General features: G+C 47.9%; 1 protein-coding gene across 2 annotated transcripts; it reads left to right on the top strand.

The window, feature by feature from the left end:
• Positions 1–331: 331 nt before the first annotated feature.
• LOC123876454 (E3 ubiquitin-protein ligase TRIM33) lies at positions 332–21,644 on the top strand. 2 transcript variants are annotated; one of them, XM_045922719.1, is made up of 20 exons: positions 332–822; positions 2,417–2,675; positions 3,605–3,721; positions 3,965–4,076; positions 6,419–6,536; positions 6,611–6,721; positions 7,410–7,558; positions 8,733–8,895; positions 9,130–9,274; positions 9,395–9,615; positions 10,455–10,472; positions 11,077–11,206; positions 11,336–11,440; positions 12,007–12,261; positions 12,356–12,480; positions 12,764–12,950; positions 13,332–13,476; positions 13,947–14,142; positions 14,626–14,757; positions 17,121–21,644. In XM_045922719.1, the coding sequence occupies exons 1-20, from the start codon at positions 679–681 to the stop codon at positions 17,253–17,255; spliced, it is 2,967 nt and encodes a 988-aa protein (XP_045778675.1). In that variant the 5' UTR covers positions 332–678; the 3' UTR covers positions 17,256–21,644. The 2 variants fall into 2 exon arrangements, with proteins under 2 accessions (XP_045778675.1, XP_045778676.1); XM_045922720.1 differs by lacking the exon at positions 10,455–10,472.
• Positions 21,645–22,438: the final 794 nt, after the last annotated feature.

Genomic DNA, 22,438 nt, shown 5'->3' with positions numbered 1-22,438 from the left:
GCTTAGAGTGAAATTGAAAAGAACAATTACTCGAGCGAGCATTCACGAAAGTGAATCTTCTAATATCACCTTCAGACATTTATGAGAGTTATTTAAAACGAGTAACTGATCGCACGGCTTAATGCATTGTATACCTTAAGCAGTGCGGCATAAAATGAAGTCGTAAATCACAATGAATTTCAATAGTTCCAATCTAGTCCCAATATGTTCCACCGTCTGAAAGGGATTATTGTTTATCATTCTCTGTCAGACTAGACCAATGAACTAGACTAGACTAATAAAAAATAATGATAAATCTTTAAATGACATAAAACTCTATCTTCTCTATAGTTCGTCGCTAAGGAAAATGTAAAAAGGACGCACGTTACGATAAATACTTGTGAAATTGACTCTAATATATAAAACCAATGGAATTTCTTGTATATTCGTGGTGCGGAGGATTCAATGCAATTATATTTTCCGCTAGTGAATCGATTCGGTTGCGCGTCGAGTGTGAGCAAAGGTACTAGAAATCGCTTTCGAATAGCCTCATCTCTCACTCCGTAAGTGCTCAATTAGTGATGTTGACGTGCGCGAGCGTCGAGGCCTGCGAGTGAAAGTTCTGGACTAACTTTTCCTCGGTGAAAATGAGACTCAAGCGAGTGAAATAATTTGGAAAGTGTAGTGTTTGACATTGCGATGGAGAACGCAGGGTTTCCTGTCGGAGGCGGGTGCGGAGAGGACATTGATCGAGCCCTGATGGACCTCGGGCCGCTGCTCGGAGTCACCATCAAGGAGGAGGCGCCCGACGAGCTCACCGATGGCTCCGCCTCGCGAAACAACGTATGCCCATCTTTTGTTTAAAAACAAAAGCAAAAAAAAAGTTAGAAACTCATTAGAAATTATGTACACAACAAGTATATGTTTTATTTTTAGTGCAGAATTAATAATTTAATAGTATCAATAATTGATACATATGTATTGTTATCAATAAAGCCAGCTTTACTGCGCTATTGTGTGGACACTATGAAAGTTGTGAAAGTATTAGTGATTTCAAGGCACCCGTGAGAGTTTACACATTTTACTGTGGTAAAATTAAGTATAACATTTTTTTACTATTCACTAAAAGTAGTGTATTATTCGAAATAGAGCTCCTCATGCTTGAATGGATATATTAAGTACAATAAAGTTGAAAGTATGTAACAAATGATTGTTTGTAAACAAAACCAGGTGCAGCTGAGTCAACTCCCTTGCTCTTATTTGTTTCACATTACAGTTTCTTACATTTCTATTGTACCTATTGTGTTTACTCTGAATGTTGGTTTCTTCAAGATTTGAATCACCATATGAAAATAATGGCACTCAAAGATTCATAATTCCATTTTTAGTTCAAATTACAAAGTTCTCAGAATAGCATACAAGTTATTATATCTCAGTACACAATTTTATTCATTATTTTACTATGCAAAAGAGTTGTATGGCTAAAATTGAAACTACTACCTTCAGTGATGACTGATACATTCTTGCCACAAAGTCTTCACAGGTATTTTTATTGTACACCTGCCAGGACTGTCTGGCTGTCCATCTGTCCTTTCATCCGTCCATCTGTCCGTCCGTCGTGTCTGTCAAGAAAACCTATAGGGTACTTTGCTATGACCTAGAATCATGAAATTTGGTAGGTAGATAGGTCTTATGGGACAAATAAAGGGAAATATCCGAAAACCGTGAATTTGTGGTTACATCACACAAAAAAAATTAAAATGTGTTCATGAAAAATTTAATTCACTAAATTACATATACATAGATGGTGCAGACTGCAGTTATTAACTTGCAGAGCCCTACATAGAGGCGTGGCATTAGAGGCAACCCTTCCTGTGCGACTCCCACTCCGACCAGTTTTATCTATAAATCATAATCAGACAAATGAAATCCTTTTAATGCTTATGCCTAAATAGATTAAAGTAGACAAATGTGGCTAACTCTGTAGTACACAAACTAAACTAAATTATAACTAAAGCTAGTGCTATCCTTTTCTATAGGGGAGCATTATGATTGTGTGCACTGTGTGGTGATAATTAATTACATAAACTTAAAACTAAAGTTATGAGGGTTCCAAAGGCGCCCAGGTCTGAGAAGAGACCATAACAAGCTCAGCCTGCAGCCAGGTATTCTTTTTTATTATCACCACTTATACTTATTAGAACTAATAAAGCTGTTTGGCAACTCATTCCCAAGCTTTCTTATCATTTAAACAATCCTTTACATAGATAGTTTACAATTTACTTTTTGTTTACTCAAGTCACATAGATGACTTATCTTTGTTATTTATATAAAAAAAAAGGTGCTAAATAAATGACTTACAGCCTTTGACTGTACTAACTCTACCACGCGAATATGATCACTAAGGTGCTAAACGACTTGCGGCCTTTGTGTACAGGTGAGCGGCACCAGCGACGGCGCGGGCCCGAGCGGGTCGGCCACGCCCACGGCGCCGGTCGGCAAGACGGAGGAGGGCGCCGACTCGCTGGCGTCGCCCACGCGCGCCTCGCTGCTGGCGCTGCGCTGCGTGTTCTGCGCGGGCGCGCTGGCGCAGGCCGACGGCACGCCCAAGCTCATGGAGTGCCTGCACTCCGCCTGCGAGCCCTGCATCAAGCTCAAGATCGAGGAGAAGCTCGCGCCCAGTCGAGACTTCCTAGGTATTGTTGACTAGATGATGCGTGCCAATTCAGCTGATGTAGAATAAGTGATAAGCTATGAACATTAGCAGCAGGCCTCGGAGTGCTCTGGCGGGGAGGCACTTCAGTGTTTCAAGAGACCCAGGACAGAAGAAGAAGTAGATGCCCATAAATTACTCCGCATGGATTAACGGATATTAAAAGTACCCTTTGTCCATCCCCAAAATGCCACTTATCCCTGTGCCAAATTTTTCCAAAATCAGTTAAGCAATCAGAGACAACATCTTTCGCATTTGTAATATTAGTATTGAGTAATCCGTATTGTTGATGTGGGAAGTTATCCGCATGCCTTCCAACCGGAAAATGCATTTCAATTTGATTCAACATAAAACTTGTGGCATTCAGGTTAAATAACTATTAATTAGTAGTTTTAATTCAATTACAAGTTAAACCTTGACTGTAACCTGACCTGGTGATAAGTGACGATGCAGTCTTAGATTGAAGCAAACTAACTCAGGAGGGGTATGGCAGTTTCATTAAACTCATACTCCTCTCTTTCTAAGGGACGTCATATGGGACCTCACTGAAGTCTCTCATAAAAGTAAACCTCAACACCTAGTTAGTATGTAGAATTTATTAGTGCAAAATTTGGCCTTTCTTAAGGCTTAACACTGCACAAGTCTCTTGAGATACCTAAGAACTTTATTCAGTGGTCATTTATGACAGTTGCAAGGCAAAATGCCAAAGACAATAATATTATTTCATACTTTAACCCCTATTATTTGGATACTCTCAAGTATTTTTTTTATTGCGAGATAGACTTTAATGTCAACCTTTTAAGAGTGCCAATGCTCACGCTTTTTTGCTATTCTGTGGTAGAACGGTGAAACAGGGAAAAGATCATAAGGTTCCTGAGTACAGGGTTGTATAGAGTTCCACTTGTCGGGCAGGTGCGAATTGCGTGACGATAACGTGCGCAGCGTGCCGCCTGCAGTGCCAGCCCAGCAACATGATCGACCAGCGCTTCGTGCTCGAGAAGATGGCCATGGAGCAGGCTGGCAGTAATGGTAATATGAACTATGACATTCAAAAAGTGTTCTTTGAAATTATATTTAAATCTACCTTTTCCAAGTCTTATAATAAAACCAAACAACAGTATCCATACTGTATTTTGGCTTGCTCCTACAAGCCAAAACCCAATACCACATGTAGTTGCTTCCATTATTTTGGTGTCACGGTATTGTGAAAAAACTTTATTGTTGTCAGTGATTTGTTTTGTTTATATGAATATGTTGGACAACGTCCGGCAGGCGCGGCGGGCGAGCAGCAGTGCAACAGCTGCGAGGACACGGAGCCCGCCACCAGCTACTGCGTCGACTGCGCAGAGTTCATCTGTGACAACTGCGTACACGCGCACCAGAGGTACGCACACCCATACTCACCTCGGCAGGCGCGGCGGGCGAGCAGCAGTGCAACAGCTGCGAGGACACGGAGCCCGCCACCAGCTACTGCGTCGACTGCGCAGAGTTCATCTGTGACAACTGCGTACACGCGCACCAGAGGTACGCACACCCATACTCACCTCCGGCAGGCGCGGCGGGCGAGCAGCAGTGCAACAGCTGCGAGGACACGGAGCCCGCCACCAGCTACTGCGTCGACTGCGCAGAGTTCATCTGTGACAACTGCGTACACGCGCACCAGAGGTACGCACACCCATACTCACCTCCGGCAGGCGCGGCGGGCGAGCAGCAGTGCAACAGCTGCGAGGACACGGAGCCCGCCACCAGCTACTGCGTCGACTGCGCAGAGTTCATCTGTGACAACTGCGTACACGCGCACCAGAGGTACGCACACCCATGCTCACCTCCGGCAGGCGCGGCGGGCGAGCAGCAGTGCAACAGCTGCGAGGACACGGAGCCCGCCACCAGCTACTGCGTCGACTGCGCAGAGTTCATCTGTGACAACTGCGTACACGCGCACCAGAGGTACGCACACCCATACTCACCTCCGGCAGGCGCGGCGGGCGAGCAGCAGTGCAACAGCTGCGAGGACACGGAGCCCGCCACCAGCTACTGCGTCGACTGCGCAGAGTTCATCTGTGACAACTGCGTACACGCGCACCAGAGGTACGCACACCCATACTCACCTCCGGCAGGCGCGGCGGGCGAGCAGCAGTGCAACAGCTGCGAGGACACGGAGCCCGCCACCAGCTACTGCGTCGACTGCGCAGAGTTCATCTGTGACAACTGCGTACACGCGCACCAGAGGTACGCACACCCATACTCACCTCCGGCAGGCGCGGCGGGCGAGCAGCAGTGCAACAGCTGCGAGGACACGGAGCCCGCCACCAGCTACTGCGTCGACTGCGCAGAGTTCATCTGTGACAACTGCGTACACGCGCACCAGAGGTACGCACACCCATACTCACCTCCGGCAGGCGCGGCGGGCGAGCAGCAGTGCAACAGCTGCGAGGACACGGAGCCCGCCACCAGCTACTGCGTCGACTGCGCAGAGTTCATCTGTGACAACTGCGTACACGCGCACCAGAGGTACGCACACCCATACTCACCTCCGGCAGGCGCGGCGGGCGAGCAGCAGTGCAACAGCTGCGAGGACACGGAGCCCGCCACCAGCTACTGCGTCGACTGCGCAGAGTTCATCTGTGACAACTGCGTACACGCGCACCAGAGGTACGCACACCCATACTCACCTCCGGCAGGCGCGGCGGGCGAGCAGCAGTGCAACAGCTGCGAGGACACGGAGCCCGCCACCAGCTACTGCGTCGACTGCGCAGAGTTCATCTGTGACAACTGCGTACACGCGCACCAGAGGTACGCACACCCATACTCACCTCCGGCAGGCGCGGCGGGCGAGCAGCAGTGCAACAGCTGCGAGGACACGGAGCCCGCCACCAGCTACTGCGTCGACTGCGCAGAGTTCATCTGTGACAACTGCGTACACGCGCACCAGAGGTACGCACACCCATACTCACCTCCGGCAGGCGCGGCGGGCGAGCAGCAGTGCAACAGCTGCGAGGACACGGAGCCCGCCACCAGCTACTGCGTCGACTGCGCAGAGTTCATCTGTGACAACTGCGTACACGCGCACCAGAGGTACGCACACCCATACTCACCTCCGGCAGGCGCGGCGGGCGAGCAGCAGTGCAACAGCTGCGAGGACACGGAGCCCGCCACCAGCTACTGCGTCGACTGCGCAGAGTTCATCTGTGACAACTGCGTACACGCGCACCAGAGGTACGCACACCCATACTCACCTCCGGCAGGCGCGGCGGGCGAGCAGCAGTGCAACAGCTGCGAGGACACGGAGCCCGCCACCAGCTACTGCGTCGACTGCGCAGAGTTCATCTGTGACAACTGCGTACACGCGCACCAGAGGTACGCACACCCATACTCGCGCGCGCACCTTCACTCTAGGCAATCATTTAGATAATTAAAAAAAAGGAATGATTGAATTAACTAATAATAAAAGAAAACATTGTGAGGAAACCTGCATGCCTCGGGGTTCACCATATCGTTCTCTCGGCGGCGTGTGAATTCTGCCAATCTACACTTGGCCAGAGAGGTGTACCTACTATGGCCTAAGCCATTTTCATTCTGAGAGGAGACCTGTCCTCTGTATGGGCCAGTCATGACTTGAGAACATGATGGTTTATTTTTAAAATACCAAGCTTCATGGATATGGGACTTCATAGCGATATTGGGGTGGCGATAGGTTCATTTTATGATGATGGTTGCTTGTTGCAGGCTCAAGATAACGAAAGACCACACTATAAAGTCCAAAGACGACGCGATGTCGGAGCTGCAGGCGGCGCAGGGCGGCGCGCGCTGCTCCAACGATATGTTCTGCAGGGACCATCCGCAGGTACCCTCATTTCACAGAGTCAAGATAGCGAAAGTCCAAAGTGTTGTAGTAAGGATGGTTGTTTGTTTGTTCAGGAGAGGCTGGCGCTGTTCTGCGAGACGTGCGACCGGCTGACGTGCCGCGACTGCCAGCTGCAGCACCACCGCGACCACAAGTACCAGTTCAGCACCGAGATGGCTGCACAGGTATATACTTAATATATCTACTCAGGGAAACCAAAAATAAATGGTTGTGTACCAAAACCCAAAAAATCAACTGTGTATATACTCATTGGCAAGGAGGTAATATTTTGCTCTCGGCTGCTTCGTTTGTGTAGTCCTCCACGCGGACCCTTACGGGTCCCAGGGTAACTGGTCAGGGCGATGGCCCTCTTTGTTTGTTGTATCTTGGTACATGTATAGGACACTGTGTATTGAAAACTCTGTTGGCGTGATCTAGGATCGGGTGGCGACATCTAGTTACGCTTCGTTGCACCTCGCAATATCTGTAGTTCCTTATGTGGTTCGTGTATCGCCATCTAGTGCTTGTATTGGTGTCGCCACACATTTTGAAGCAAAGCTTTTTTTAGCAGCTTATCATCCGCTGTCAGGGAATAAAATAAAAAGTGACGTTAACGGACGCGTTAACTTCCCCAAAACACACAAGATAGCAACTTTTTATCTTACTTGACTTTTTCATATTGACGAACTGTCTGTCTTACGGCTGGACTGGAGCACACCAGACGAATCGGACACGACTAGATCGGATCGGACGAAACGATCGGTCTGGTCCAGTCCGATCTAAATGATTTCCACCGAAAAATGCATCGCTTCTGTGGAGCGTGTCCCGGCGCTTGATTTTTTTGTCGGCATTCAATTAGCTACGTATATGCAGGCGCGCGGCAGCGTGGCGGCGCTGCTGTCGGAGGTGAGCTACAAGCGCGTGCTGCTGGGCTCCGCCATGAAGGTGATCCGCGACCGCCAGCACCTCATCGCGGAGAAGAAGAAGGCGCTCGTGCACGAGATCACGCAGACCGTCGTCAAGTGAGTACATGACGTGTGTGCGTGTGCGCAGGCGCGCGGCAGCGTGGCGGCGCTGCTGTCGGAGGTGAGCTACAAGCGCGTGCTGCTGGGCTCCGCCATGAAGGTGATCCGCGACCGCCAGCACCTCATCGCGGAGAAGAAGAAGGCGCTCGTGCACGAGATCACGCAGACCGTCGTCAAGTGAGTACATGACGTGTGTGCGTGTGCGCAGGCGCGCGGCAGCGTGGCGGCGCTGCTGTCGGAGGTGAGCTACAAGCGCGTGCTGCTGGGCTCCGCCATGAAGGTGATCCGCGACCGCCAGCACCTCATCGCGGAGAAGAAGAAGGCGCTCGTGCACGAGATCACGCAGACCGTCGTCAAGTGAGTACATGACGTGTGTGCGTGTGCGCAGGCGCGCGGCAGCGTGGCGGCGCTGCTGTCGGAGGTGAGCTACAAGCGCGTGCTGCTGGGCTCCGCCATGAAGGTGATCCGCGACCGCCAGCACCTCATCGCGGAGAAGAAGAAGGCGCTCGTGCACGAGATCACGCAGACCGTCGTCAAGTGAGTACATGACGTGTGTGCGTGTGCGCAGGCGCGCGGCAGCGTGGCGGCGCTGCTGTCGGAGGTGAGCTACAAGCGCGTGCTGCTGGGCTCCGCCATGAAGGTGATCCGCGACCGCCAGCACCTCATCGCGGAGAAGAAGAAGGCGCTCGTGCACGAGATCACGCAGACCGTCGTCAAGTGAGTGCCGCCGACCCACACAACGATCTTTTCTAATTTAGTTATCAAAACATTTAAAAGATTCATTTTCAAGAAAATAGGATTATGGTGAAAAATTAACAGCACGATTGCTACAGTTCCCTTCTGAGTCCCTTCCGGTAAGAATCTTATCAGAAGGGTAAAAGAAGAAGAATAAATACTTAATGTGAAAAACTGCATTAAAATCGGCTCAGTAGATTTTCAGTGGAATGGTAACAAAAAAGCATTGATAATAATTAGCAAGTCCTCAATCCCCATAGCTTAGTACAGTAATGTCCAGTATCAGGATTTAGGAGTTACGACCCGAAGTTTAATGGAGGGTAGTCGGAAAAATAGATGTGTAACATCTTCACAAAGTAGCCAATAGGTGGGTTTCCACCATTGTATTCTATAATCTGCAAGAGCTTCAGTTAAGCTGCACGTGTACCGGTTGCAGATTGACGAACGCGATCAACACTCGCGGCAAGCAGCTGGTGCTGCGGCTCAACGAGGTGTGCGACGCCAAGCAGCGCACGCTGAGCGAGAAGAAGGACGCGCTCGAGCAGCTCGCGGCCATCACCGACCACTGCGTGGACTTCGTCAACACGGCGCTGGAACAGGTGACCACCATTCCTCCTGCCGTTAGAGTTCGTGATCAGCACGCGTGGCAAGTGGTGCAGGTGAGCGAGGAGAAGGACGCGCTCCAATCGCTCGCGGCGTGGCGAGATCGTCTGAAACTTCAGCTGTTCCAAACTGACTCATAAACCTAGCCGAATTGTTTCAAAATATCTGATCCGATTCGAAGGACCACATTTTAGTGATTAACTTTTTGTTATAAAGATGTGTTTTCCCAGGGCAGTGACACGGCCATCCTGCACAGCAAGCGCACAGTATCGGCTCACCTGCAGCGCATCAAGAGTCGACGGGCGGACATCCCCAACCCGGAAATCCCTGTGCGTATTTCGCTCGCGCTCGACAAGTTGCCTGACCTCGTGCGCGGTGAGTTCATATTGTGACACAGCCATGCTGACATTCTCAAGTATACACGAAGTTTTACTTCAAAACGTGTTAAACTTGGTTAACAGATTCCGTACTAATAATGTGTGTGGCTCGTTGCAGTGCTGTCCAACATCGGAGCAATCGTGGTGGACGGCAAGGTGGACGGCGGCGCGGCCGGCAGTCCGGGGCCAAACGCCGCGGCCAACGCGGCCGCCGCCAACGCCGCCGCCGCCGCCAACGCCGCAGCGGGCGGCGCGCCCGCCAACGCGCTGGGCCCCTACCACGCCGCCGCGCCGCCGCACTCCGCCGTGGTGGCGCTGCAGCAGGTTGCCATGCATCAGGTGAATATTGAACTTATAAATTCAAACAAGTGTGTAATGTGTTTTTTTTATTTTATATAAACTATATAAAAACTGTCTGAAACATTAATTTAGTTATTAGTTAAACTTATGTTTCTATACGTTTTTATTAACTTGCTTTCTTGTAAATGTTCGCAATGAAACCTAGCTTGAGCTTCAAATGTAGATGGCGCGCGGCCTACGATTTCATTTTAAAGCTTTCAAGTGTTTTCATAGCTAACTGTAAGACAGTATTTGAAACGTCAATTAAGCTGCTATACACGTTTAGCTAAAACGGTTTGTAAAGCGCTGCCGGACTAATGGTGACTGAACTCGTACGTCGACCGTCAGCCCTCCCGTGCGGCATTTGGTGAACAGAAGTTCATATTGTAAAGTGGCGTAATGGCATACCACCACTAAGCTTCAGACTAGAAAATAAAGCTGTTAGCAACACGCGAAACGCAAACGTCTTTGCACAATAGCACATACGATTGCCCTAAACTTGCTGGTGTATATAGCTACAACACCCAACCTTATAATATTATGATCTAATATGTAATGTGCACCTGTCTCTTAAATTCTCTTTAAAATCAACAAAATGTATTTAAGTATATATTATGTATAGGCACATGTGTATCACAGATACATTCTGAGATCTCACGCGCCATCTTATCTCTCCATGTCGCTGTCGGCGAACTACGAGTTTACTGCTTAATACAAACGTGAACCGTGTTTGTTGTAGACATGACAGTTGACACGGATAGCAAAATGCCGCCTGAGATCATATCATCATAGAATGTATGCACTATATCTAATTCACTTTATTACTTTTCATGTCTTAGACTTTGGCACGATACCAGGTACATAAAATTTAATTTTTAATTTAGAGCTATTATTTGCTTATATTTAGTGTGTATTTTGTGACGTGGTTGTAGCATTGTTGTTTTCGGGAAAATGACCTGAATATTGTACCAAATAGTAAAACTAACGGAATTCGAAATGCATTTGTGCAATCATTTACTAATAAAGTGACTCTTACTTCAAAACTATTAAAACTATAAAGTAGACTTTTACCACCCTTGAGCAATAATGGCTAGCCGTGCGGGAATATAATGGCCGCCACACGAACCAACTGTTTCGGAGCCGTCATATTTATCAAACTGTTTCAACTAGTTAATACGACAGATTATTATGATTTAAAATTCTGTTTCTTTCTAGAAGTCAAAGTCGAGAGCAGAAGTTCGCGCGCCTTTGTTACATCGTGTTAGTTACTTTGAATTTAACATCGACTGTAGCTGTGATTCATATCCTGTACTCATTTTGTGTCGTTAGGCCAAGAAATATCGTTACATTTATTTGTAGAACATCCAAGTTTGGATTAGTTACAAAAGCGTAAATGCGTAGTCGCGTCTCCATATCTGTCTGTATGTCTGTGTGTTTGTATCGGTGTCTGTATGTCCGCAGTCGTACGTGGCGGCGGTGTCGGGCGCGGGCGGCTCGGTGGGCGCGGGCTACGCGCTGCCGCGCGCGCGCGCACACACGCCGCTGCGGCACCCGCACGTCACCTCCACCACCCACCCGCATCATCTGCACGGTACGATCCGGTTCCGAGGACCAGAACCATTGAGAAAAACCTACAATAATAGATCTAAATAATAAAATACTATTTCAGATGTTATTGATAGTCATGAATGAGGGCAATATGCATAGTATATTATTACAGGCATGAACGAGATGAACCTGCGCGGTCTGCTCAACGCGAGCGGAGCGCGCCGCGCCGCCGCGCCGCACGCCGCGCTGCCCGCCATGCAGCAGGCCTACCAGCAGAGTGAGTGCGCGTAATGTACGACCAGCTACGCGTGTACGAGAGCGGGTGTCAGCTGCCCGACCGATGTATCATAGAGCTTGTAAATATAGTGTGTTTTTAACTGGGAAATATGAGAAAATTCAAAAATATAGATGTTGGCGCGCGAACCAACGAAGAGATACGACAGCGCCCGAACGTACACGAAGGGAGCAGCCATATTGAACTGAACACAAGATCAAACACAGCGATACGTCGCGTCATCATTTTTTATTATTTTCTTGTAAATTCATCCTTGGATCATTAATGCTATCTACCTCAGTGTTTTAAATACAAAACCCAAAGTAGTGAAGAAATTCAAGTTTGTTGTGAACCTTCAATCTACATCAAAATACAAGAAAATCAAGGGAAGACAAAGAAACGTCCAATATCAAACAATAGAAAATACGGGAAAACTGTCTCAGTAACCATTAAAACTTCTTGTGAAAACAATTTTTGCGTAGTTAATTTTTTTGATCAAGCCTGAGTTTAAATAAACAGCTTTATTTCCGGCCTGGATAGTAATGTGTTATTACTTGTGCCCTCTGCAGTGATGGGCGCCTACGCGAGCAACGCGTACGTCAACAACGCGAACGCCGCGGCCGCGAGCGGGCGGCGCAGCGGCGGCCCGCGCACCCCGTCCCCCGCGCCGCCGCACCACGCGCCGCTGCACCACGCGCACCTCGCGCACGCGCCGCACGCGCTGCACCAGCCGCACGCGCCGCACCAGCACCAGCCGCACCAGCCGCCGCCGCAGCAGGTCGCCGCCGCCAAGTGGCACATTCCGCAGCACGCGCTCTCCAACGGTAACGAACATGACATTACAGACTCACAGTAAAGTAGGGAAATGAATTTTTACAGTGTAATTTTCAGCATCAAAGTGTTCAATCAATTTGTCAGGTGCGGAGGCCATGGGCAGTGCAGCGCTGGGCGTGGGCGTGGACTATAAGATCACGCTGGGACGAGCGCGCGCGTCCTCCGCCGTCACCTCCACCAACCCCAAAACACCCAGCCCCAGCCTCAACGTGAGTTGACCCCCCTTAGGTTTCTGTACCTCATAAAGTCGTAATGGAAAAACGAAATTTATTTAGAATCAGTACAGTTAAACAAAAACTGTGTTAACCACCGATATTTAGCAACTAAATATATTTCATTCATGTGGCTATGAATCAAGACTCTGTCGTGTTTGCGTGATGGATCTAATAGCGACATCTATTATCAAGTATGTAGTAACTCTTCTTCCGACATTTACGCCAAACAAAATGATTGAAGGCGTATTGACGATCACGTGTGATGGTTGCGCCGCAGGGGCTGGGCGGCGGCACGGCGTCGGAGCTGGACAAGGTGTGCGCGGAGTCGGTGCAGGACCTGATGGCCACGATCGCCAAGCTGGACTCCAACGGCGTGCAGGTGGTGGCCGAGCAGCAGGCGCCGGCGCAGGACGCGCCCTCGCCGGCCATCGTGCACTCCTCCACGGACGCCGACCCGAGGCCCGGTGAGACACTGCTCCTAGGCAATAGGACTCCCTACTATTGCTATGTCTGGCTCTTTACGATGTTGTAAACAGCAGTCGGCCTTTAATTATATTAAAGTAAACAGTACCGGGCTGCCGACAGCGAATATCACGTCTGTTATCACATTGAAGTTGGCGAATTTCAATTTTAATTTGAAATTTCATTTCTTTACCATGTACATGGGACCCACTCACCTATTAAATTGTAATTATATTTAAAACAAAAATCAGGCCAGCGAAGTGGTGATAGTGGTCAGGACGTTGCTTTTCTATTTGGGAGGTGGGAGCTCACTGCCACACTGTTGTAATTGTCAGTAGTGGGCCGGCGATGGGTTGGTTATGACGAGGTGACGGTGTGCGCAGGCAAGGCGGGCGGCGCGGCGAGCGGGGACCCCAACGAGGACTGGTGCGCCGTGTGCATGGACGGCGGCGAGCTGATGTGCTGCGACAAGTGCCCCAAGGTGTTCCACCAGTACTGCCACATCCCCACCATCGAGAAGCTGCCCGAGTGAGTCATCAACACGACAAACATACTACGTTACACTCCAGCCCAGCCCGGTAATATTGGAAGTCCGAGGCGAAGCTGTTGAACAAATGATTTTCAAAGGATGAGCAGCCAGCCTTTTGAACTAAACGAGGTTGTTACTCGGTAATTGCTAATTCGGTCGAGACTCGTACAGTACCCCGCAGAGGGTATCGTCTCGTGTTATCAAACGACATAACTCAATTACGATGATTGTAATTCTCACGTATTACACGCATTCATCTAGGTGTGTGTCTAGTGTCTGTCCGACGCGACTAGACAAACCTAACGAACCTACCAACTGTCTCCTCCAATCCCCTTCTAGCGGCCCCGAACCGACCATCTAATCGTCATCTTAGGCTGCATCATCGTATGTTGTCAGCAAGTTTGATTACACCCAAGCGCTAATCCATAATTTTATTCGTGGTTGGACATTATTGGTTGTTTGGTCGCAGGGAGACGGAGTCGTGGCAGTGCCTGCTGTGCGTCAACTTCGCGGAGGAGCCGGAGGACGAGAGCGCGGCGGGGGAGGTGGAGGGCAGGACGCGGCGCGTGGTGGAGCGCCTCACGCTGGAGCTGTACTGCCAGTACGAGCTGTCGCTGCCCTTCCGCGAGCCCGTGCCGCAGCACAACCGCCACTACCACTCCAAGGTGACCGCGCGCCGTCGTCTCGCGAGTGCGCGACTGAGACCGACTACACCTGTATACCTACAGTAACTGTCATCTTTACTACGAGTCGGACCATCAAACACCAAGTTGGACTAAGTCAGTCTTGGCCTTGCACACTTCAGCAGATTAAGCCAAGGCGTCGGTCGTCGATGACGGACACATTCTACTGACCGACTCAGAAAGTAGATCCAAGCAGATTCAAAGACAGACAAGACTTATGTATCAGATTTTGAGTAGCATATTTTGTGTAACCGGTATATGCATGTCATGACACGAACATAGTAATCTATGCAACAATAAGAACGTATAATAAATTCAGGTTCTAGTTCAACTAGTGCCATCTAGTTTAGCTAGAAAATTACGTGGTAGCCGTCGAATTCGCGTGTTGGCGATGATGAATTACTGACTGATAGATGGAAAAATAACACACGTTTCACAGCGTTTAACAGTGTCGTGGTCCCTCAGATCTCGCGGCCGATGTGCCTGGACATGATCCGGCTGAAGCTGCAGCCGCGCGCGGAGGGCCGCTACACGCACGTGGCGCAGTTCGTGGCCGACGTGCGCCTGCTCTTCCGCAACGCCTACCGATACAACCCGGTAACTACACTTTGTCAGTCAGTTTGGTGTGGTGTCAGATCTCGCGGCCGATGTGCCTGGACATGATCCGGCTGAAGCTGCAGCCGCGCGCGGAGGGCCGCTACACGCACGTGGCGCAGTTCGTGGCCGACGTGCGCCTGCTCTTCCGCAACGCCTACCGATACAACCCGGTAACTACACTTTGTCAGTCAGTTTGGTGTGGTGTCAGATCTCGCGGCCGATGTGCCTGGACATGATCCGGCTGAAGCTGCAGCCGCGCGCGGAGGGCCGCTACACGCACGTGGCGCAGTTCGTGGCCGACGTGCGCCTGCTCTTCCGCAACGCCTACCGATACAACCCGGTAACTACACTTTGTCAGTCAGTTTGGTGTGGTGTCAGATCTCGCGGCCGATGTGCCTGGACATGATCCGGCTGAAGCTGCAGCCGCGCGCGGAGGGCCGCTACACGCACGTGGCGCAGTTCGTGGCCGACGTGCGCCTGCTCTTCCGCAACGCCTACCGATACAACCCGGTAACTACACTTTGTCAGTCAGTTTGGTGTGGTGTCAGATCTCGCGGCCGATGTGCCTGGACATGATCCGGCTGAAGCTGCAGCCGCGCGCGGAGGGCCGCTACACGCACGTGGCGCAGTTCGTGGCCGACGTGCGCCTGCTCTTCCGCAACGCCTACCGATACAACCCGGTAACTACACTTTGTCAGTCAGTTTGGTGTGGTGTCAGATCTCGCGGCCGATGTGCCTGGACATGATCCGGCTGAAGCTGCAGCCGCGCGCGGAGGGCCGCTACACGCACGTGGCGCAGTTCGTGGCCGACGTGCGCCTGCTCTTCCGCAACGCCTACCGATACAACCCGGTAACTACACTTTGTCAGTCAGTTTGGTGTGGTGTCAGATCTCGCGGCCGATGTGCCTGGACATGATCCGGCTGAAGCTGCAGCCGCGCGCGGAGGGCCGCTACACGCACGTGGCGCAGTTCGTGGCCGACGTGCGCCTGCTCTTCCGCAACGCCTACCGATACAACCCGGTAACTACACTTTGTCAGTCAGTTTGGTGTGGTGTCAGATCTCGCGGCCGATGTGCCTGGACATGATCCGGCTGAAGCTGCAGCCGCGCGCGGAGGGCCGCTACACGCACGTGGCGCAGTTCGTGGCCGACGTGCGCCTGCTCTTCCGCAACGCCTACCGATACAACCCGGTAACTACACTTTGTCAGTCAGTTTGGTGTGGTGTCAGATCTCGCGGCCGATGTGCCTGGACATGATCCGGCTGAAGCTGCAGCCGCGCGCGGAGGGCCGCTACACGCACGTGGCGCAGTTCGTGGCCGACGTGCGCCTGCTCTTCCGCAACGCCTACCGATACAACCCGGTAACTACACTTTGTCAGTCAGTTTGGTGTGGTGTCAGATCTCGCGGCCGATGTGCCTGGACATGATCCGGCTGAAGCTGCAGCCGCGCGCGGAGGGCCGCTACACGCACGTGGCGCAGTTCGTGGCCGACGTGCGCCTGCTCTTCCGCAACGCCTACCGATACAACCCGGTAACTACACTTTGTCAGTCAGTTTGGTGTGGTGTCAGATCTCGCGGCCGATGTGCCTGGACATGATCCGGCTGAAGCTGCAGCCGCGCGCGGAGGGCCGCTACACGCACGTGGCGCAGTTCGTGGCCGACGTGCGCCTGCTCTTCCGCAACGCCTACCGATACAACCCGGTAACTACACTTTGTCAGTCAGTTTGGTGTGGTGTCAGATCTCGCGGCCGATGTGCCTGGACATGATCCGGCTGAAGCTGCAGCCGCGCGCGGAGGGCCGCTACACGCACGTGGCGCAGTTCGTGGCCGACGTGCGCCTGCTCTTCCGCAACGCCTACCGATACAACCCGGTAACTACACTTTTTTTTACGTTTAGCTACAGTCAGGCTCGCAAGTGTGATGCCAAGCCTGATCCCTCCGTCAAGGAGCAAGGCATCGTCAACGTCTGCACCCGTATGTAGTCGCAATTCCACCGGCACGTACGAAGCGCTTTGCCTCCTCGTTTCTAATTTGAACCACTAGGATATTGAACGTCCTTCGTGCATTAGTAACCTTTTAAAATATCATTGTACCTAAATCTTCTGTACTAGACTTTTATTAACGTTTATACTATGTATCTTTTTAGTTATAAACAATTGTATTTTTGTAAATATTTTATGTATAAAAGTTGTAGGTTAGTCGAATAAAATAAAATAAAATGAAATAAAATAAAATTAGTTTTCTCCTCCACTTTTAATAATAGGTAGGTATGAGCATCGAGGCAAGCGCGCCCTACCCTAGACCTCATCATTGTCGTAAAGCCTATCGTGCAATTTAAAAAAAATTGTGTGGTCGTGTTTGCAGGCGGAGTCGCAGATCCACCAGGACGCGCGCAAGCTGGAGGAGTTCTTCGACGCGCAGCTCGCCAAGCTGCTGCCCGAGTACGCGGCGTGGCGCGGCGAGGGCGAGCCGCCCGCCAAGCGCGCCCGCCGCGACTGACCCGCGCCCCACGCGTGGCCCCACGCCCACTAGCCGCGCTACACAAACCACTCTCACTCCCACATTCTAATCGAGATCTGTCAGTTTTAGGGGTTCCATATCTCCAGAGATACAGGAACCCTTATAAGATCATTGTCTGTTTGTCTATCTATCCATCTGTCAAGACTGGTTAAGGGAATCAAAACCTATAGGCTTTTGGTATTTGATACTTCCCGTTGAACTAGTCGTAACATCTGGCAGGCAGGCTATGTCGTATAGCACGAGTAAAGGAAAACATCTGATAACTGTGATACATTTCTTGTACTGGTACGGAACCCTTCGTGTTTGAGTCCAACTCGCAATCGACCGGTTCTTAATTACACGGACGATCTGTTCAGTGTAACGACACTCACTCCCCCGCTCGTGTATTATTGTGTAAAACTTGTCCTTGTCCCGCTAGATTCACGCATAGCGCTGTCCTTGTCCGTAGTAGACGATTAAATCTGTTTGCTTGTATGAAAGTAGCAGAAAAACATTTGAATAGGGGCATACAATGTGGTGTTCACACTGGATAGTGACAACGGACACTAAATATAGTGGATAAACTAGAACATGTTTTTAAATCTCCTATATGTTATGTGGTAGGATAAAGGTTCCTTTAAGTTATATGTTATGACTTTGAGAATAAAGGTCGTCGCTGACTTACGACGCACCAAGCTCACGGAGCTTTAAAAGCCAAATACGCGAGCTTCACATTAGAAACTTGGGTGATTAAAAAACATTCTACCCGACAAAATAGTTCCATTTCACTTTTCTTTTTCTTTCGCTTTTTACTTACTGATGAGTATGAGCTTTGCAGACACCTTTTTTTCCGAATTTTGTATAAAATGACATTTCCATACTATCAACTCTCGTTTCTAATACGCTCTTCTGTTTTCCCCGCCAGCTTACAATATCGGGGACTAAAAAAAAAGAGTGATCTCTCTTCTTTTGAAAGTCCTGTCTGTTCGGAGAATCTAGGCAGGCTCGACTCTTGACTGCATCGTCACTTATGGTGTGATTGCAGTCAAGCGCATGCCTATCCTTAAGCCTAGCTTAAAAAATCTGTTGTGGAAAAGGGAAAGGGAATTCTAAGTACTGGAGGAGTGCGTTGTCAGTCAGCGATGACCTTTAGAAGGTGGTGTAGCTTATGCTACTGGATGTTGTGATTGTTATATGTACTATAAAGCGCATCGTACACTACAGCACGCGCTGAGCGGTTTTCGCTACTGACTGTAAATGACGTCATAAAACAAAGATGCGAATGTCAAGTCATTCGTATTTTCCGTATCGAAGAATACGTTGTATGTGAGTGCTGTAATGTACGATCAGCATATTAATATATTGTTTAAATAGAGTCCCATTCTATTGTAGCGTAGCATTTTGTTAATATTGGCACGTGGGATGTTTTCGTTGAATTATATTGTTCCACTATCTGATGCCCGCGACTTCGTCCACTTGGATTTAGGTTTTAAAAATCCCGTGGAAACTTATTTTCCTGTATAAAAAGTAGGCTACTTTTCATACAGGAAGGTCACTCACCAGGTTCTCTAACTATATCCATGCGAAAGACTGTGTTTATCCGTTGCTTTGTTGCCGCGTGATTGAAGGACAAACCAACAAACAAGCACACTTTTGTATTTATACTATGGGTAGTGATTGCTACAAGTGACAGAAGTAAGTGTCAACACGGTGCAGTGCACTCTCTCAGCTCTGGTGAACAATGTTTCTGTATCCAAATCTATATCGCTATTTTCAATAGCAAAAAGTTCATTTTAAAATATATGTATCATATGTGTAGTTGCGAGCGCTGGACCCAGATATTTGGTTGCATAATGTCGAGCGAAATCTATTTTTTTCCTACTGTGATAAAGAAGTTGCACATTGATTTATTTTTCATCTTGATTACATAATATTTGACTTTATTTTATATAACTATCGCTATATCTATATAGAAGTAGAATTATAATAAAAGATGCACAAATCATACGCGTTTATGTTAAGTTTATTTTTAAGTACCTACATGTGTAATAGACGAGATGAATCAGACAAACATTTAGGATTCAGGCGTATTTTAGATATGTTTTTGACCTTAAATTACTTAAAAAGTATGAAATAACAAATTAAAGCTTACAAGAAACCAATGGATGAAGCCTGAGATGTATAGAGTGAGCTTTGACTTTGCTCTCATTTAAGACTTAAAACGAGACAGAGCCATATCGCTGACATAAATCTGTCTCGTTTTAACTGAAGCTTAAGTTTGAGCAATGCCAAAGTATGCTCTATAGATCTCAGCCTAAGAGCCCATTATGACCAGACCTACGTTAATTTAGACATACCTTTGGTAGACCCCCTGCCAGACACCCTTACTCTTTAATAAATTGTTAAAGTTATAAGATGTCTGGCAAGGGGTTGCCACGATACTAAGTGTCTGGCAATGCATATTCCAATACTGTTCGGAAAATTATGAAAAATATGCTACCTACATAATTATTATATTTTGACGAAAGATTTTGGTCGAAACAAAGATGTATCCTTTGTTACCTGTAATCTGCCAAATCCACCATGATCCAAACTTCATAGTCGCTGATCTTCAGCTTTTCTAAAACGACGAAGGTCTGGCCCTCACAGGCTCCTCGACAAGCAAATCTGCACATCACAATAAATTATTGTTAGTGTTGTTTATGGTGATACATTTGTGTATAAAGTATACTTCGTTGCGCCATCGAGACTGAGTTACCTGCTGGTGTCATTTATTTATGCTGATCGCACACTACAGCGACGCGCCGCACGCGGCGAACTTTATTTACATATTTATATTATATTTACTCAAACTTCGTGGAGAAGTGAAATCGTCGTTTAAGTTCTAACACCACGTAAGTTATTTTTGGCGGGTTTGAAATTTTGATGCAATTTGCTAGAAAATCGAAAGACGCGTTGTTTCTGCCAATCAGTAACAAAAAATATTCAATAGAAACTCTAAGGAATAAAAAGTATCAGCAGGTATCCGTCAAACAATCTAAACTTGAAAACAGTCAGTTTTTTCGATCTTTTGTAAAGTTTATTTGGATTTACATGGTGTTAGTTAACAAGGAACGAAATGTGGATGCAGATGTACTCAGGCGGTATGCATTGCCCGTTTTGAAAAATGTAGCGCTTGCGGCTCGTCTCGTGTGCGATCGGCTTTAGACAGAAAATGTTTGGGTAGATTTGTTTATAAATTATGTGTAAGGTTTCCGTCCCTGCATAGGACTGTGTGACAGAGGCACCAAAGTAATACAATTTTAACCAAATGGCGGTATTTTTTGCCCTTCTACGTCAGCACAGTTACGTGTAGGGACGGTAACTTTAATGTTGCTAGTGTATAAATTGACCAAAATTACTTAAAAGAAACTCATTACTCTAAAATCTAACACTTAATTTAACTCTTATGTCGGTTTCACACTCAGTTCCGTCCACCAGGGGGACGCGAGATATTGAGGAGCTGACGAACAAAACGGTGTAATTGCACCAAATTAAACTTTACAGTAGGTGCAAAAGACTGGATGAAAGCTGCTAAAACTACTATTTTGATTGAAATCATGAACTTTGGACTCAATTTAAGTTCAGTTTTAAGTATGTAGTTAGTTTGGCTTGGAAACAGGTCCAGATGTGTGAGAAACGTCCATTAAAGAAAGAAGTATTTCGATGAGAGTAATTACACTGTTTTGTTTATTCACAGGCTGCTCAAATCATCTTATCTCTGTTTTGTGGTAAGCGATATTATGAATGGAGTGGTTCTATTTGTGGTTTCGCACACATCCTGCGCATGCCTTGGTAGCCTTAGGGTGCTTGTCCACTGAAGCTACTCATATTATTTATTATTAAAAAATGAGCAAAAATCTGATTGGTCGACGAAACATGTCCGCTCTGCGCTTCATTTGGCAGGTACCCTTAGGGTTGAAGTGTTCGGTGTGACAACACGGCGTGATACTAATGTTTTGAGGCTCCCTAACTCTAAATTACTTGTTTGGAAGATTAAATGATTGTTATGAAAAATTACAAGTTTCTACTTATAAAGTGTTGCTCACCCTTTAAATGTTGCATATTGTAGCAAATGGAAGCATGTACAGTTTAGTCTTTGCCACTAGTACACCTTTTTTTGGACACCTACATAAATGTTTAAATTATTATTATTGTTCATGTATCATGGGTGGGTAATAGGCAATGTTCGGAGTACTAGTGGCGAGGCGGTGTTCGTAGAACGTGAGGAGTATGACTCGTGACGATGGCCGGTACGTTGCTACACTAGCTTAAGTCCATTTGATATTTTAGATAATCTCTTAATAATAATTATTACATTACATTAGAAAATAAATACCATTTATTGGACTCTGGTGTATCATTTTTCCTTTTTTTGTCCTTAACTAGATTTGTCTGTTTAAAATTTTAGACTGAGCTGCTAAAGTTATATCTTAATCAGTCCAGCGCCCCAACCACAAGCTTATCAAATACATATACAGACAATAAATTATTTATTATAGTTCCAAAATATCATCTCATTCTATTGAGAGTATGCACGAGATCTTACATCACCGACCCACTACTGAGTATGCGTCTCTATTGTCGTAAAATGAGAAGGGTTTAAGCAATAGTCCACAACGCTGGTGCGAATTGGCAAACCTTACACTGCACACGTTTAAGAACGTAGAACTCGGGCATGCAGATTACCTCACGGTGCTTTCTTTTTTTACCGTTAAAGCAAGCATATTTTTTTAACGCATATTTAATGAACGCAAACAGCTACAACTCCAAAAAGTACATGCCCGGGTCCCCGAATAGGAGGCCGATAATACAAATAGTCATCACACTAATATTATAAAGGCGAAAGTTTGTATGTGTGTGTGTGTGTGTATGTGTATGTTTGTTACTCCTTCACGCAAAAACTACTGGACAGATTTGGCTGAAATTTAGAATGGAGATAGATAATATTCTGGATTAGCACATAGGCTACTTTTTATCCCGGAAAATCAAAGAGTTCCCGCGGGATTTCGAAAAACCTAACTCCATGCGGGCGAAGTCGCGGGCATCGGCTAGTACTCAATAAGTACTGTTCCAATCAAAATCAGTTTAATAGGTACCTAACCACATTTTGATATGAAACTGATGCGAGCGAAACCGAGTTT

This window comes from Maniola jurtina, chromosome 21 (genome assembly GCF_905333055.1).
Source record: "Maniola jurtina chromosome 21, ilManJurt1.1, whole genome shotgun sequence".
In the NCBI taxonomy this organism is placed as follows: Eukaryota; Metazoa; Arthropoda; class Insecta; order Lepidoptera; family Nymphalidae; genus Maniola; species Maniola jurtina.
Note: the sequence above shows the minus strand (reverse complement) of the source record. Positions and strands in the feature narration are given on the sequence as shown.

Bases quoted from the DNA above. Each gene is read 5' to 3' on its own strand.
- LOC123876454 (XM_045922719.1), top strand. From the start codon at position 679: ATGGAGAACGCAGGGTTTCCTGTCGGAGGCGGGTGCGGAGAGGACATT. The intron at 3,722-3,964 runs GTAATATGAACT...AACGTCCGGCAG, and splicing joins GGAGCAGGCTGGCAGTAATG to GCGCGGCGGGCGAGCAGCAG. The intron at 9,275-9,394 runs GTGAGTTCATAT...GGCTCGTTGCAG, and splicing joins GTTGCCTGACCTCGTGCGCG to TGCTGTCCAACATCGGAGCA.